The sequence below is a fragment of the Ciconia boyciana genome, chromosome 3 (genome assembly GCF_034638445.1).
Source record: "Ciconia boyciana chromosome 3, ASM3463844v1, whole genome shotgun sequence".
Lineage (NCBI taxonomy): Eukaryota > Metazoa > Chordata > Aves > Ciconiiformes > Ciconiidae > Ciconia > Ciconia boyciana.
In genome coordinates this window covers 103,776,878-103,793,570 of record NC_132936.1, presented here as the reverse complement: position 1 = coordinate 103,793,570, position 16,693 = coordinate 103,776,878, and the positions used below count along the sequence as shown (strand labels likewise).

The 16,693-nt window shown below is 40.5% G+C and overlaps 1 protein-coding gene across 9 annotated transcripts in view; it reads right to left on the bottom strand.

The window, feature by feature from the left end:
* The window catches only part of RPS6KC1 (ribosomal protein S6 kinase C1), a 105,594-nt gene that overhangs the window by 71,445 nt on the left and 17,456 nt on the right, over window positions 1–16,693 (bottom strand). For 8 of the 9 annotated variants that reach the window (XR_012041649.1, XM_072856913.1, XM_072856910.1 and 5 more), the window contains 4 exons: window positions 16,038–16,153; window positions 13,977–14,070; window positions 9,558–9,617; window positions 8,390–8,752 (listed from right to left, as the gene is read on the bottom strand). Coding sequence is in view for 8 of the 9 variants with exons in the window: in XM_072856913.1 (XP_072713014.1) it covers window positions 8,390–8,752; window positions 9,558–9,617; window positions 13,977–14,070; window positions 16,038–16,153 (633 nt within the window). In the remaining variant the exon portion in view is untranslated. Of the gene's footprint in view, window positions 1–8,389; window positions 8,753–9,557; window positions 9,618–9,900; window positions 10,000–13,976; window positions 14,071–16,037; window positions 16,154–16,693 lie in introns of those variants that run through there. The other variant, XM_072856918.1, reaches the window with a different exon arrangement.

Genomic DNA, 16,693 nt, shown 5'->3' with positions numbered 1-16,693 from the left:
TTATTTCTTCTCACAATGAAAAGAGGTTTAGCAGCACCTTCCTTATTAGTGGGTAGCCCAGCTGTTATTTTTGCCTAATTGGTTCAAGAGGACCTCTGTTCTTCTTAGGGCAAACACTTCTTACATCATGTGAAGCAGACTCCTTTGTCCATTTTAGCCAAACAAAAGCTCAGGCACACCGTAAGTGACAACGGGACTCATAATCCAGCACAGGTTTGTGACCACTTTGGACACAGTTTTATAACCCCTAAATTTATTTCAGGAAGGGGAAGAGCTGCTGATTTTGGAACAAGTCTCCATCAACTTTCACAGGAGAGTGGGTAACCTTTAATTTTCAAACAATTACTTAAGTGAAATGTGGCAGGTGCTGGGGTAGATGGATACTTCAGCATCAAGGAAAGATGCTATAGATTTTAGCAGCAGGTGGCAGTTTGGAATTGTGAAATAAGCCCGCTAGCACATCATCTCTAGTATGCTATATCTTATATTAATGATGAGTACCTTTGAGGTGGTGGCCAAATTCTGCAGCTGAAAAAAAACTGTAAATATTAAAAAATAAGACCAATGTTAAGCCCATTATGGTAAAACAGTTTGAAGGGATCTTTTTTCCTCTTTTTTTTTTTTTAAACATTTTGAGAGACTCAATTTATTAAGATGCACCACATTTATCAGAACTATTCTTTCTTGCTTTTTGAAGATTCAGGACAGTACTGTACTCTAGCAACCAAGAAGAAAAGCCACTTAAAAGTTAAGCCTCTCACACCAAAGACAAATGCGTGACAGTGAGTGAACACCTAAGAATTCTTCTTCCAGCTTTCCAGTGTGCTCATAACTATTGTCTATATTTTATACATCATCTTCATTGCGGGTTGCTCGAGACACTTACAGATCTACACTTCCTGTGAAGTTACCAATTCTACATCCTGTTGAAAACCTAAGGTTACACACCAGTGGTGAAAATGTCTAGGTAACCACCTTTCTGGAAAAAAAATGTTGGCATATGTGCCAAAGTTAGGATTACGTAGAAGAATGGTGTGAGTGAAATGTGTTTCAGTGACCAGTAAAGCAGGAGTCAGAAACACTCAAGACAATAAGAAACTTAACTTTCCAGGAACACTAATCAACAAACATCTGTTTATAGAGAAACTCTCATGTTAAATCCACAAGGTGGTGGTAGCTTTTCATGTGCATATGTGAGTATCTGGAAAAAACTAAAATGAATAGTCACACAGCACACACCATTTCAGGGAGGAAAAGCTTAACTTCCCATCCATCTGCTAAAACTTTCAGTCTTCAACTGCAAGGTATTTCACCAAAGTAAGACTTCACAACATGAGAAATATTCTTGAACACTTTCCTGTAAAACTATGTAAGAATAAGGGGAAAAAAAAAACCAACCTGTGAGCGTTGCAAGACAGAAGGACAAGCAGTGGCATCCTAGCACAGATGAGGAAATAAAATGGTGACACCAACAGCAGGTCCTCCAACACAAGCACCACAGGAACAGGAGGAGGGCACTGACAGTCAGAGCAAGGAAAGAAGTTACACATGCCACCACCACAGAAGAGAGGAAAAGATTTTCCAAGTTCTCTGCACTCTTCCTTCTTAACTAAAAGGACAAGTCCAAATTGGAATTAGCAACCACAAACATTCCTTGTTTCAGAGCAGAGGCAACCCAGGCACACAGACACCTACCCCTTCAAGTAAGAACAAGTTACTGCAGTAAGAAGCATAAAGTATTGCAGAAAGAAGAAAAAAAAGATTAAAAAACTATTATGAGATTCATCAATCCTGACAGTCTAATAGGACTCATATTTATGTATTAAATATAATTCATATGCACTTTTAAATAGTACTATGGGAAGTGCTATCTTTCCATGAGCAATCACTAAAATATCTAAAACAGAAGAGCCAGCAGCAGGCCCTGTAGATATCAAACCTACACTAGTCCTTCTACACAGCTCTGAAGCTAGAGAGGCTATTTTAAGATACTGGAAGGGAAAAGAGGGAAAGAGGACAGGAAAACAGAAAAGGAAGATGTGAAAAGAGAGGTGTATATGCAAGAACTGTTGGGAGGGGCAGGGGGAGGGGGCAGAAATCAGAGCACTGATTATCGTGCAACATCATGCCCTTAAATATATCTATGCAATTTTTCTATTCCAGCTAGTAATTTGCCTCAATTCACCTACAATGCCTGAGGCATTTAATTCTGCAGCCAGAGACTTTAACTTTCTCACCTAAGGACAGAAGCGGTACTGTAACCTAGATCAGTCTACACTGTATGCTGGAAGAAGTGTGGCAACCCTACTAGATCTTCTGATAGGAGGTAGAAACCCCACATAGCAACAGTCAAAAAAAAAGCTTAATGCACTTAGCTGCAGCTAAGCACCAGCTAACAACAGCTGAGAGAAAAGGCTGTGCAGGCAGGAAGAGATGTCTGTCAAAGAGGCTGGGAACAAGCAGCAACCTGGCAAGGAGCTGCTACGAGGACAGACTCAGATCTCTTGGAAAGGTCAGATCAACACCAAGCCAATGCAGCTAGCTGTGTCCCCCAGAAGAGGGAAGAAAGAACAGATTTTTAAGGCCCACCTTGTCAGATATTTATTCATTAACAGCCACATGCTAAGCAACTGCATTCAGAGTCATCTCTGCATCATGCCATACATGTTGGCTTACAGGTATTGCTACAATTCACCTTTACATGTGTTGTAAAGCTCTAAGCTGTGCAGCAGGTGCTAAACCCCAGACCTTTATCAGCCTCTTGGTGCAGAGAAGTCTTGTAGTTTAAGTGGAACTTTGCCTTGAATAGTCCTTTACATAGCTGAATCTGGCTGTATTTATACATTAACCAACTTCACCATACTTTACTGGCAGATATTGTATTTTACTGCTTTGCCACGATGTCTAAACCCAGTACTTTTGCACATGGAACAATATCACTCAGGCTGATCCATCCAGCATCTACTGCACGGTGATGGATCCTATAGCACTAATCTGCTCTGAAGCTCTGCATGGTCTGCAATAGGCTTGGAAGCAGACACATTTCCGTTATGAACAGCTCGTAGCGCACATGAGCATGGGTTTCGGCACCACTGGCAGCACAGTGGGATTAGATGACTTTTTTTTTTTAAGCAAACCACAGTATTTCCAACATCCCTTCTTAATCTAGCTGCTTGTCAAGAGACAAGTCCTCTCACAAATATCTAAGCTTCTGAAACAGCAGCTGTGATTTCAAGGTTGTATGAAGCACTAGGACAGAGGGAGCACTTTGTATGGTCGCTCAGAAAGCCCAACGGTCCTACAGCATCCTCACAGTCCAATAGTAGGAAACAGAGGTTTTCAGCTCCTTTGGAAGGAACTAGGGCAGGAAGTTTTTGCCTTAACTGGTTCCAGCCTCAGTGGAAGTGTAAAGCTGCAACAGCGAAGAAGGTGAGTGATGATACACCATAGCAGCACAGAGGTCTGAGATCAGGTGGGGGAGAATTACAGTTCCGTCAGTCACCCTGTCATTAACCTTTCCCTGTGGGGCCCAGCACAACTCTAAGGTTTCCCTGCAGACATCTGCTCACACCCCAATGCATCTTCTCAGAAAACAGGTCTGTTGTTTCCTCAAAGACGTTGCTCCAGTCAGGCACAGCTGCTGGGTAGCTCAGAAACTGCCTAAGAGATTGTTACTGTCAATGAGAAACACTACTCAGAGGACTTAACAAGTGAAAGGAATTTAAAATAGCTACTGTGTTGTAACAGAAGTTGTCTTCATAAGTGCCATTCAACAAACAAGCAAAGGTGCTTTTCACTCTGGAAGCCAGAAATGCACTTGTGGAACAGCCATGGCTCCTCTTCCCCTTTTCATAAAGCACTGTCTTCTTGGCATTCTGTGAAGCATGCTCCTGTTTGCATCCCTGGCTCCATCACAAGTTCAAATCATAGCCCATCATAATCCCAGTAATTAGACGCAAGTTGGTTTGTTTTCAGTATATCCAAAAATATCATCCAGTTGTCCAAAGTATTCCCAGCATTTCATTGTATATGCATTTCTGGGTTAAAAGTCAAAGTCATTTTAGCAAGGTTCCAGTAATTTGTGTAATTTTTGTTCCAGCTCTGTTTACTGGATAAACACTAAAATAGCACAGAGCAGTGCAAAACTGACATTCACAGCCCGCTTTCAAAGACACCAGCAGCTTATCTAGAAGTTGTAGATACCTAATGCAAAATACAGATACCTAGGAAACAGCTTGTGGCTGCTAAGCTGGCTTAAGAGGCACCACATACTTCATGCAACAAGGTCCATGCTGCCTGGCTGAACCAGTCCCCTAAAACAAATAAATATTCATTGTGCCCAGCCACAGCTGCTACACATGTGAAAACAAACACCCCAAATCTCTGACAGAATAAATGGATCATCTCCTTTCAGATGTTAACGTGTAACATGGAGCCTTGTATGTAACAGACCAGCAATGAACACATTTGCTTTCTAAGCCACGTGGAACAGATCCTGTACCTTTCTACATGAATTAGACTGACCATATTGTGAAGCGTTCTTGCTTCATCATGTGCCTGAAGTTACTGAAACCAACCAATAAGCAATAGCGCTAACTCTGTGTTTATCACACAGGTCAGACTGCCCAGATCCATAAGGGATATAATATGAGAACAGTGGAGCTCGAAAAAGAGGAACAGTGTATACAGAAAGGACTTCCTCCTTTATTACAAAAAACTCTTTCATAATTTTAGCCTCCTGATCTATTTTTTCCTAGCATAAACTATGTCCTACACCAAAGTCATGGAAAGCACTACTTCACATAAAACACATTTAACTTGCAGCCTAGAAGTTGGTGGCTTGCTATCGATTAGTGCATTTTTTCCATCACTAGGCCTGAAGCAATGCATTGACCTCAAAGTGCTCTGACATGCTAACAAAACAAAGGAACAGCTATAATTGTGAGCCAAAGTTTCTATCAATTAATATACTTATCTTCCAGTATGCTTAAAAAGGCAGAAGATTTGGATTCCAGAAGGTTTCAGCTTCTGGAGAATTGTTTAATCATCCTATACAACCCTTACAGACCTGCTTTCCAAAAGCTCCAAAATCCTACACACAACAATTCCCAGAAAATGAAAGAGGGGCAGCAGAATCCATATATATTCAGAGAAAAAAGGAAATTATGGCAGCCATTCCCTCTCACCGAACACAAGGGAGCTCTGGTATAAATGAAGCAGGGAGGTACAAAAGGTATAGGTGGTTCAATGGGTAGTCCAAGGGCTCTGCTGCCAGTCCAGAATGCATTCTCCTCCTTCCTGCTGACAAACATGTTTAATATTAAATGCATGTACGGAGCAGAACTAGGCCCAAGATGTATAAAGAGCAGATGCCCAGAGTCCAAGGTATACACCAGCCTCTCAGAGCACAGACGGCGTTCATTCCCCAAGTGACATGCAGATCAGGCCTTTTGGCAGGACTGTGAATAGGACATTAAAAGATTTAGTACTAAAACTCTGCAAGAGACTAGCAGAGGAAAATACATATGCACCTTGTACAGTATAATTAACACCACTATACTTGTGAGAGCACGCACACACAGCTGAAAATGAAGTCAAGATGTACATTTCTTTGGTGTAAGCATATGCAACACCTGCTTTGTCTAGCATTAGTGCCATCAGCTCAGAGAGCGGGAAAGTCGTCAGGAAAGTAACAGACTCAAGTGTGCTCCAACTGCCTTTATGGAAGCCAGCTACTTCAAACTAAACAACACAAGTCTATAAACTTGCACTAATAAACTTACTCATACACGATTTTGACGAGGCAGCCTTAAGAATTAAGTAGATCTTGTATTAAGAACTAAGAATTAAGTAGGCTTGTACCAAGCCTAAAGGAGCGGCTGGCAACAGACACACCCTTATGTTTCAGATACATCTAACCAACTTACAGAGGCACTACATTTCTGAGGTAATTCTGAGAGAAGTTTCAAACACAGAGGATGGATGATGTTTCTTTCCCCCCCCCCCGGTACACTGGTTACACTTCCCCATTGCAATTCTTAGGTGTCAATTTCTATTTCCTTGGTGCCACCACGTGGCAAGAGTATGTATTACCATTTAACATGCAAAAGCCACTTCCAGGCCATTCTAGAGGCCACACATTCTCCAATGGCTGTACACTGAAAGGCAATGTCACTCTATATGTGTGTGTAAGCATATATGAATGCTGTGTTTCACTTTCAGATATTACAAAGCTTGCAGAAGCTCCAAAGAGAAAGGACACAAGATGAGCTGGATCTAGCCAAACCTTGTGTAAGTGCCCAGCAGAGGAGGAACATTCATTTCCTTTCCACCTCCACAGCCATGCAGCGTAACACAGAGAAAGAGCAGCTGACTGCTACAAACTAGACTGTGTACATTTATGTTCCCAAGGGATAAGATGCCAGTTAAAGTCACTCACTCCTGTTATTCCCTTCCCTGTGCTGTACAGATGCAATGTCAGGGACTGCACAGAAGAAGTTGCAGGTGCTGGCTACACATATCTTCATCCATCAGGAACCCCTCTACCCACATACACACACAAGTACCACCACTATAAATTTATCAATAGCCCCCACTGTACTATCTGAGTGGCATCAGGAAACAGGGCAGAATATCACACTTTTCTAAAACTCCTTGAATTTTTTCCTAGCTTGAAAAGCATAGGTACCAGTGGGCGAGAGAAAAGGATTAGCAGTTGTCTGACATAGCTGGACGAGTAGCTAGTCAAGAGCAAAGAAGCAAAAGCCCTTGGAGGAAATGTTAGCAAATGTAAGTTAAAAGCTCAACCCATTCTAGTTTAACAAGTTATTACGCATCAGTTGAGCAAGTCACCTGCAACACATGCAAGAATGGCTGTTCACAACTTCAAGGTAAAACATATGACCCTAAGGATCACCACGATTCAAAGCCAACATGTTTAATCACTGCCACAAGTCAAGTACACGTGCAGTTATCACAGCTCAACTGATGCACTATAGCCTGACTTGTGTTTGTGCCCTAACAGTTTGCAACTGTTCAAAAATAAAGCTTTTCGAAGCTGAAACTCGAACTGTCAGTTTGAAACTGCATCATGGCAGCCTTGCACCACAGCGGGAAGACAAAAGTGGTTACGATGAGCCAGGATATTCTTCAGAAGACCATAACTGAATGGCACACAGGCCTATGAAGAAGTGTATTAGTAAAGACAGAATAGCTGGGCTCTCCAACAGAAGGATTGCCAGCACATTCAATATCAAGAATGAAAAGCATTTTGATAACCACACCTCTAGTTTTCATCAGTAACCTATCCATTATTTTTTGCCAGGCCCCGTTAAAGCAGCTCAGCAGGTAACTTTCATTCCTAGAACTGTTCAGAGGGTCTGGACCACTGCTGTGCATCCTACTGAGACGCAGCAAAGGCTTCTGTTGTATGTGCTTTGGTATATTAGCATTTAAGTTCAGCTCTGGAGCAGCATAATGCATCTGTGCTGTATACCATCAAACAAAGCCACAATTCTAATCTTACTCATTTGACCTGTGTGGGACAGAAGCACAATACACAGACCCTGAATTCACTCCAGGAAAGAACAAATCTTGTCCTGTGCTTTACAGTTCTAAGCCGTTGTTGGACAAAATGCAAATACATGAGGTTATCACTCTAGATTCTCAAGAACTAGAGATGGAAGGGGAAAAAATTGTTCCCTGACTGACAAGGTGCAAGGAGGCTCCACAGAAATTCGCATGTAGTTGCATCTGGTCAGTTAACAACAGCTTTTGCAGACATACATTGACACACCGAAGTCTTTAAAAAAAAAAAAAAGAAAATCCTGTTCTCTTCCAGCAGTGCAGGCATATAAGTTTGTATGCATCCTTTAACTTAAAAAGGAGAAGAGTTTAGTGGAAGAAGCAAGAGGCTGTGAGCCAAGAATAGTTTTAATCCTGTTGTGACTGGGAAGTTAACCTGAGTCTGCCTCTCCCCATGCGTAAAATGGGGATAATTAATCCTCACTTAACCACGTAAATTAAATAATGTTTCAACAGTGCTGCAAGTGCCACATATTAATTAATGCCTAGGTAATAAAAAGGAAAGAGGCAAAAGTGGAGCACTTCGCTACTTACCTGCAAGTCGGAGGTTGTGCTGCAATTTTAAAAGAGGAGATATTTGGCACTTGGAAGATGAGACCCTAAATTACCATTCAGTCTTAGAGAGAAAGATTTCTCTTTCTCTCTCATAGGCACAGCAGCTATCAAGCACATGGAAGCCAGGCACACATCATTCTGCATTTCATATCACCTCTTTGCAACACGGTAAGCTGATGTTAACTAAGGAAATGCCATAAACAAATACCAATAACCAAAAGTAAGGCAAACATAGTGGGAAGATCCATACCTTGGACACCTTCCAGAAGCAGATCAACCCCGTTTCTATAAAAGCTGATGGCAGTTTCATAATCTTCTTCCTCCTCCTTCTTCAAGGCCAGTTTTATCAACTCGCCTGCTTTCTCCAAGTAATCTTCTTTGCCAGGCTTGGGTTTCAAGCTTCCAGTAAACAGACTATGACTTTCCCTCTCTCCTTCGGGTTTGCTCCACTCCTGCTCAGGTGCCAGTGTGCTTTGTACTGGGTGTTCAGAAGTAAGGCAAAGGCCAACAGCTCTACTGGGAGAACTCTGGTTGGATGCCATTCCATCATCTAACTCAGCAAGAGAGTCTACATCGACTGTCAGAGAGACCAGGTCGCTGTCACTGGAGAGGCCTGAAAGCACAAAGACATCCATTACTCTAGGTTTCTCATACACCTTAGGAACCTCCAAATTCTTTATACCATCCAAAGATTTGAGCCTTCTTCTCACTTATGCAGCTTCCTGAGACTTTGTGCACAGAAATTCCCTGCATGTAAAGCTGTCTTAAAAATTATTACCTATAGAAACATGTTTTTTAAAGTTAGCTACAAACTCCGCAGAGCAACTGGTCTTCATTTTAATACTGGGAATGAAGAGACCAACATCTAATACCCAGCTTAAACTTTCAAAGCCTGCACACTGATGGGCTCCAGGAAAATTATTCTGTGTGAGTGCTATTAGAAAGTCAATCAGCGGGAGCCAGATTAGTGTTGCAAGAAATCCCAACATACTGTTTTAAATCAGTAAGATGAAGCATCCCAAAAACAGTAAATTAGGAGTTTGAATTAACACAGTTACTGTCAGCTTATGCATCATGCAGCATTCTAACTCACATCTACCACGTATACTCTCCTTTCATTCCTAACACATGGTAAAATGAATTAGCTTACAACTCTTTCACTGAAATTTGAGCTAACACATTTTATTTTACATTTGCCGTAAGCTAAAAGCATATATACTTACTGCAAGCTGACCTTCAGTAACTGAACCACAGCAACTTAGCAGGGTTATTTGGAAATAAATGGCAACAAAGATATTTTACACATACACCATTTCATTCTGTAAGGATTATCATCCACAAAAAGTGTTCACTCATAATTATGACTTTCTAATAATTTAAATTCCACAGATATAATGGAAACAACTTCTAGAACTCACCTCCGCATTCCGATTGGCTCATAAGTGTCACATCATCAAGCCCACTTAAATCCTTTCGAACTGAAAAGGACAAGAATGATGAAAATATTTCTGACATCCTTTTGTACAACCGATTAGATGTTCACTTGCCATCAAAATTAAAGGGCATGACCCTACTACAGGTAAAAGTACATAATATGAAACTGCTCTTGGACCGGCTATCAGAGATATCCATTTGGTAATACACCATTAAAACTGTGACAGTGGTATTAGGTTTGCCATTTCTCATTGCCTCCGAGGTTAAAAAACAAAACACAGGTGCTTGCTTGGGGGGGCTAATTCAAACCTCAGGACTCCAACTCACCTAATTTCAATAGCAGCAGCACTTTAATCCCTATCTCTCACTGCTCTGATGATTTACAGTTAAGGAGACTTAAAACAGGAGAGCCTTCAAAGCTGAGACCTACACACCAAGAAGAAAAAAAAAAAAGCCAGCTTTCAGCCTCAAAAATGTCATTCCAGAATAGTACCCTGCATGAGACATATGGAGCAAGCCACAAATTTGGCAGTGCCACCTGGATATCAAGTAGCAGTTTGTTTTATCACCTTGGCACATGTACCCACTGAGGCAATAAAACAGGCAACAAGGTCAAGACATTTAGCTGCTTGAACACACAGGGAAAGTAAATTCTGAGCTAAAACCTGGTGTCTGTTTTCTTTTGTATTATCAACAAGAGTCAAGAGTTTATCCACATTATCAGGTAAAGTGTTCTAACTTACCTGCAAAAAGTATGTGGCAATAGCAAGGAGCTGACTCAAAGGTAAATAACTCAAACTTTCTTTTCAATTTTGCAACTCTGGAGTTAGAGGAAGTTTACAATTTATGGAAGAGGAGTAAGAAGGCACTGTAGAAATACTGCTTTACTAAAAGCTAGCAGTTCCTTTAATGTGAATTAGAGGAAAAAGACAGGAAGGAGAACAGATTACCAGCCACTCTCTTTATCTGAAAAGCAAGGGGCAGTGATACTTAGTGACACAAGACTACTTGAGAGGAGGGGACAGGGTGCACAGAACGCAGTGCTCCTGATCTTTTGAGGGGAGGGACATAAAGCAAAGTGTCCATGCAGAGAAGAAAACTGCCTGTGTAGCCCCAAGTCCTGCAAGAAAGAAGGCAGCCTCACAACAGAACAGTTGCGAGGAAGAGAGAAGATTCATTCATTAGTGTATTAATAATGGGCCATTCACCTGCCCAATTTAGGGACAGCAATGTCAAATTTGGGTGCAGAGGAGTCAAGTTATTTTGTTCAGTGAAGACAAATTGCTAGCTAGGGAATGTATAGGTGGAAGCAGAGCTGACTGATGGACAAAGGGTGCAGATAGTGAATGGAAAAGCTGGGGGTTTGTGGGAAGTGTGTGCTGGCCACCCACACTAGATAAATTAGAGCACATCCACACAGCAGATTTCAGACAGACCCAAGTTCCCCTCCCTACAGTCCAAACAAAACCATGTTTGCTCTTCTCTTGCAGCCAACTTGACCAGAAGCTATATGAACACAGCTAGTATGGCACAGAGCCTGAGCTAATAAACTTTGTTTAAGGGCAGGTTTAGAGCCCAGGTCTGGCACCACACAACCACAGACATGGGGCTTTCAATCAGCCCAAGGGGTAGGAAAAGTCTGAACTGCCCATGCTTATTTCTGGGAAGATAATGTGAACATGGTAAAACAGAAGGAGGGGGGAAAAAAGAATTAAAAAAGATTAACTTCCCAGTGAATTTCTCTAAAGAATCTGGCGATTGGTATAGAAAGACTTTTGGAGAGGAAGTTGGACATTTGAACATTATCTCATGTACCCAGAGAGGAAGACAGAGTGATTGTTTGTCAGGAATATTATATGAGTATAATGATGCTGAAATTGAACATAAATTCCTGTACTTGTCTCTGCCTTGTGCAATTTCGCGAGGTATATGAGGAGTAAACAGTTTCCAAAAAATTGGTAGAAAGCCTGGGTGATCTGGCCTCTTGAAAAGCAGCTTCCTGTGAAACCATGAACTGCCAAACTGCTTTTACAAGCAAGATACTTATCACTTATTTTGGTACAAAAACAATTCTACTACCATCAATTTGCATCTTCTACCATTAATGTGCACACCTTCTGCAGAGTGAAAAGAACAGATAAAAGTGAGAAAACACAACCCACCCTTATAAGCACTTGTTGATGAATGGGTTTGATACTTCTCAGTACAACAGCTTGAAGGAGCAGTACCCACGTAGAGGTTCTCAAATGTTCACAAAAACTACCACAGTGAACTTGTGACAGTTAACTACGATAATCAGACTGGGAAAAATTAGATGCAGGCAGGATGCCCTGAGGAGAGGCAGGGAGAGGACTCAGAGCCAAGTATTGCCACTGCCATCTAGAGGCAATAGACAGATGTTTCCTTCTCTCTCTCATCTCCTCCCCGTCCAAAATTAGGTTTCACACATAAGAAAATATGAGCTGGAAGACACGTAGGTTTTTAGAAAAGATAACTCCATAAAAGTCACATTCAGTATCTGGAAATCCTGTGCTCATAGCTGTTGCAAGTATCCCCTAAAAGCACTCCAGCCAATTAAGAAGAAGAGTATCAAAGAATTTCTACTTTACAGCATTTTTTTTCTTTTCAATATTTTATCTCACATAAAATAAGTGTTTTTCTTCTTCTAAAAACGAGGCCCTTGTGAATAATGAATGGAAACGTTCACAGTAAGCATTTTTAGAAGCACTTTTTCTTTTACAAGGCACAGTGTAAAGTGAGTGCATTGTCAGAATCTGGAATGTTAAATTTCACAGAAATAGCACCCCTTTAAAACTAGTTACCGGTATTTAATTACAGAGGGTAGTTATGATAAACAGCTCTATACCTTTTCCTTCACAGAACGAAATTTTGTGGGGGCATCAGTTCATTAACATCATAGAAGATACTACAAAATAAAATGCAAAACTCACTGCCCATGTAGAATGTATTATATAAGCAAGCACAAAGTTATTGACATAGAGAGATCCCACTGGCAAGTCACACAACCTCAAGCAAAAAATAAACAAACAAACAATCCAACCACTATTAGAAAACACAAGCAGTTCTTGTTATTCAAGCAGAGTTTTACCAAAGCAAGTTCTATGTCAGAAAGACCAGAGGAAATTATGTAGTTAAGAAAAAAAACCCTCCCAAATAAGCTTAATAAATGTTTGTATAATAATGTGTATTTATACATGAGTGTAAAATAGTTCCAAAGGAAAATCTGAAGGGTTGGAAAAGATTTTCTTAGAAGTCACAAGGACCCAAGCATAACTCAGAAATACATAAATATCTAAAAGATTGCATGGTATTTGGCAGATGATTATATACAGAGATGCTTAAGCTAGCTCAGCTTCCAGAGGCAGGCAAGAAGCCCTAGCACAGTATTTATTTGGGCTGACTGACCCTACCTTATATACTATTATTTAGTGCAAGTAAAGTGCCACTAAAATTACTCTACACGTAGTATCCAAGCCAGCATGTACATCTTTACACTGTGCTAAGGAAATGCAATCATAGGAAACCCTCCATTGGCATAGCACAACCAGAAAACATTAGCAAGTTAAGGAAGGGATTTCCAGTTTCCAATTGAACATAGCCCACACTAGCTCTAACACACAACCTCTCAGACTTTCAAGACTATGGAGTTCTTTTCAGGAAACAAAAACTGCCAGCATTTTTTCCTAAGAGACTTAAACAATTTACTTATCTCCCCAAGCCCTGCAGTGTGCTTTAACATTCGCCACTCCCATATGCTCAATCCAGAAGACATACTTAAACTTTTAAAATATGATACCAACTCTCTTCTGGATTTACTAAGCACTGCAAGCATGGTGACACCCAGAGCATGAGCAGCTGAATGAGAACCCTCTGAAATGAATGGGGCAGTTCAACTCTTAAACCTATTTTTCATACTCCAGGCAAATTCAGACAGTCATCGTGGTATTTATTGATCAACCTCAAAATGGTTTTAAAGTTCTCTGAAGATTTTTACAGTTTGAGACTTGGGTCATGATAAGTAGTGAGCACTACCACACTGTTTGCCCAACCTTTTCGAAGCAGGCAGGATTATGTACATTTAAACCAGAGGGTTCAGTTCAGTTAGCACCAAAAGCAGTTATTTTTGAACAATAGAGCACTAGGACTTCTAGAATGCAGTAGACAAACTCCCAGAAAACTTCCTGTTAGAAGCAAACTTCCTGCAGTCCAGACAGAGCTCTGCTGAGCCCAACTTCTCTTCTGTTAATCCCAGTTCTGGCATTTCTGTCACACCAAGCAAACAGAAACTGGATGCCAATGCTCCTACAAATATGGCACTTGTCATTTATGTGCTGCTTTAAAATAGATCATGCTATAAGGTTACATGAGAAAAGAAATCAAACCTTCAGAGCTGCAGTCAGACAGGTTGTCAGTAAGAGAGTCGGACAGAGGCTCAACAGGACCAATCAGTTCAGACCCATCATGTACTTCTCCACCCTGAAAAGAAAGAGGGAAAGGAATTAGTAAGGTGCTGTGCTCTACGGAAAGTCTCATTATATAGCAGTGACAGTCAAAATTAAATTTCCTAACCAGTGAATGCTCCATTACTTTATAGTTAATGCATTTAATTAAATTATATAAGCTTGCAAAATTAAACAAGGGCTTTTGGTTAGGCCACGTTTGGTTGCTACAGATTGTCTAGGCATCTGAACTAGGTATCTAAGCTTCTGTGGTGAGTAACAAGAGTCCTCCAGGCTGCAGCAGGTCTGCCCAGAGTTTAACAGGGAGAGAACAGTGATGCTCCTGCTCTCTTGTGGTACAGTCTGTGCCCTTCAGATCTGGAGTCCAGCCATAGTCAAGACTGGACAAACAGGGAAGACAAGGCCATCACAGCATATAAGGTGGACATTACTCTCTCCCAAGCCTGGAAGGAATCAAAGGTAAATGAAGTAACAACAGGAACAATTAATTGCACTAGAAACCACCTAAATGTGTTTTTTAAATTTCTGGTTTGCATCTCAGGTGCACACTTTCCATGCAAGTTTAATAGAAACTGCACCATTTCCAAGGCAGTGTTACAAATGGGCATTGCTAATCTGTCTTGAAGTAGCCCAGAGCATTTTCACACTAGCCATCCCATTTTTCTGGAGTCTACAGTACGTAGATACACACAACACTCCCTGCAGTTGTTTCTAAGACTTCATTGTCCAAGTCTATCTCTCCATGGCTATTTGCACAAAAATCTGAAAAGGAACAAAACCACCCGTCAGCAGAGCTAAAAGACACTGGCTAAGCTGGTGACTGACCAAAACCTAAGGCTTTCTTACAGGAAAACATGACACAACATCAGCTAACAAATGAGACTAAATTATTACATTTGCATAACTCCCCTTGTAGACATACTTGCTCCTATAAAAATTAATGCCTTTCTAGTTTTATTCACTGCCTTACAAAGCCAGAAAAGGTTCACTGGAAGCCTAAAACTAAGCCTAAGCCTAATACTTTTGTTAAGCAAAGGAGGTAAAAAGAGCTCTGAACAAATACCCAAAAACACAGAAGTATTTCCAAAGAACTAAAAAAGTGCAGATGCAAATAAACTGAAAAGTAAAATATTCTAACTCAGTCTCCCATTCATTGTTGCCACCAAAGCTTAAAGAAAATTATTTTAAGTATTTTAAAGGGCACTGCAATAAGTGCTTCATGAAAACAAGTAAAAATTTTTACGCTTCGCTGTAATTTCGCTTTTCCATAAGTAACATTTAAATATACTTAACATGTCAATACACTTAAGTCGCATCTCAGCCAGATAAGCATTTCCTTAATTCCAGGGCGTTACTATCATGTTTACATGTAAATTTATGCTTATGTGTTTGCAGAATGTTGGACTACACTACTGAAAATAAAGAGGTTTGAAGGAACTATTGAAAACAAACTGCTTCAGATGTAATAAAGAAGAAGTCTCGATCAACGTATTGTCCTAAACTGTATTTTGGAGAGTGGTTCTCACAACGCTGTACAAGCAGCACGTTTGACTAGTTATATGCCAAATTTGTTGTTATGGACCTGAATCCATAACAGGCCATAAGAAAACAGTCTAGACAGTCTTCCTTCCTTTGGTTTGAAACTATAAACACCTACATAAAAATATAGAAACAGTGACAATATTTTTATTACTTCCTCACTGAACACCTGTATTTAACATCACTGGTTTTACTCATCATTCAATAAACAAAAATTCCAAATCCCTTCACCTGAAGTTCCTGTAAAACTTTCCACCTTGTAGAGGTGTGGCATTGGGGTTTTCAAAGCCACATTTCTAGAATGAATGGAAAACTTCCAGTCACTTCACAAAGCACATCAGATCAGCTCACTGTCACTCCACAGTTTATGAAGTAAAGCAGAATCAGCACTGTATCTCTATGAATATCAGTAAGAAGCAAATACTTCTGCAAATACTAACAAACCTTAAAAAAATCTTCAAGCTGTTTGCTGTTATAGAGAGCAGGGATATTAGCAGAAAACTGCAACAGATCTTCAGCACATTGCCTTCTTTCTTCAATCACAGTTTCATCAAATCGCCCTGGAACAGACACACAAATTGACAGTTTTAGAAATAACTACACATTTATTCTGCAATAATGAAAAAAAAAAACCAAGACAAAAGCAACCTTCTGGAGACAATGCCCTGAGTCTATGAAAGTCATTCCAGTGCTTCAGGAGAACATAGCAAATCTTCAAGCTTCCTATTCTCAATTGTCCCTAGAGTCCCATCTTCTGCAATCCACTTGGATGATGAAAGCTGGCAGCTACAACAATAATCCTTCGCCTTCTCATCGTAAGAATATGTGAGGCAACACTCTTGATTAGTCAAGAGACACTAACGGATGTCCAGTGTTATCTAACAATAAATGATACATGCACAATTTGACAATATGCCAGTCAGTGTCAGCCTTGATTACGGCCCAAATCCTGTAAGGAGCTGAGCGTTCTTCACATATTCTCAAGAAAAATGCACAATATGAGCAGATAATAAACAAAGTATTGCTAAAAGCCTCCAAACAGATCCATCAATTCCAAGGCGCCATTTATGGCAGAGACAGAGTCTAGGGGAGATGGTGAA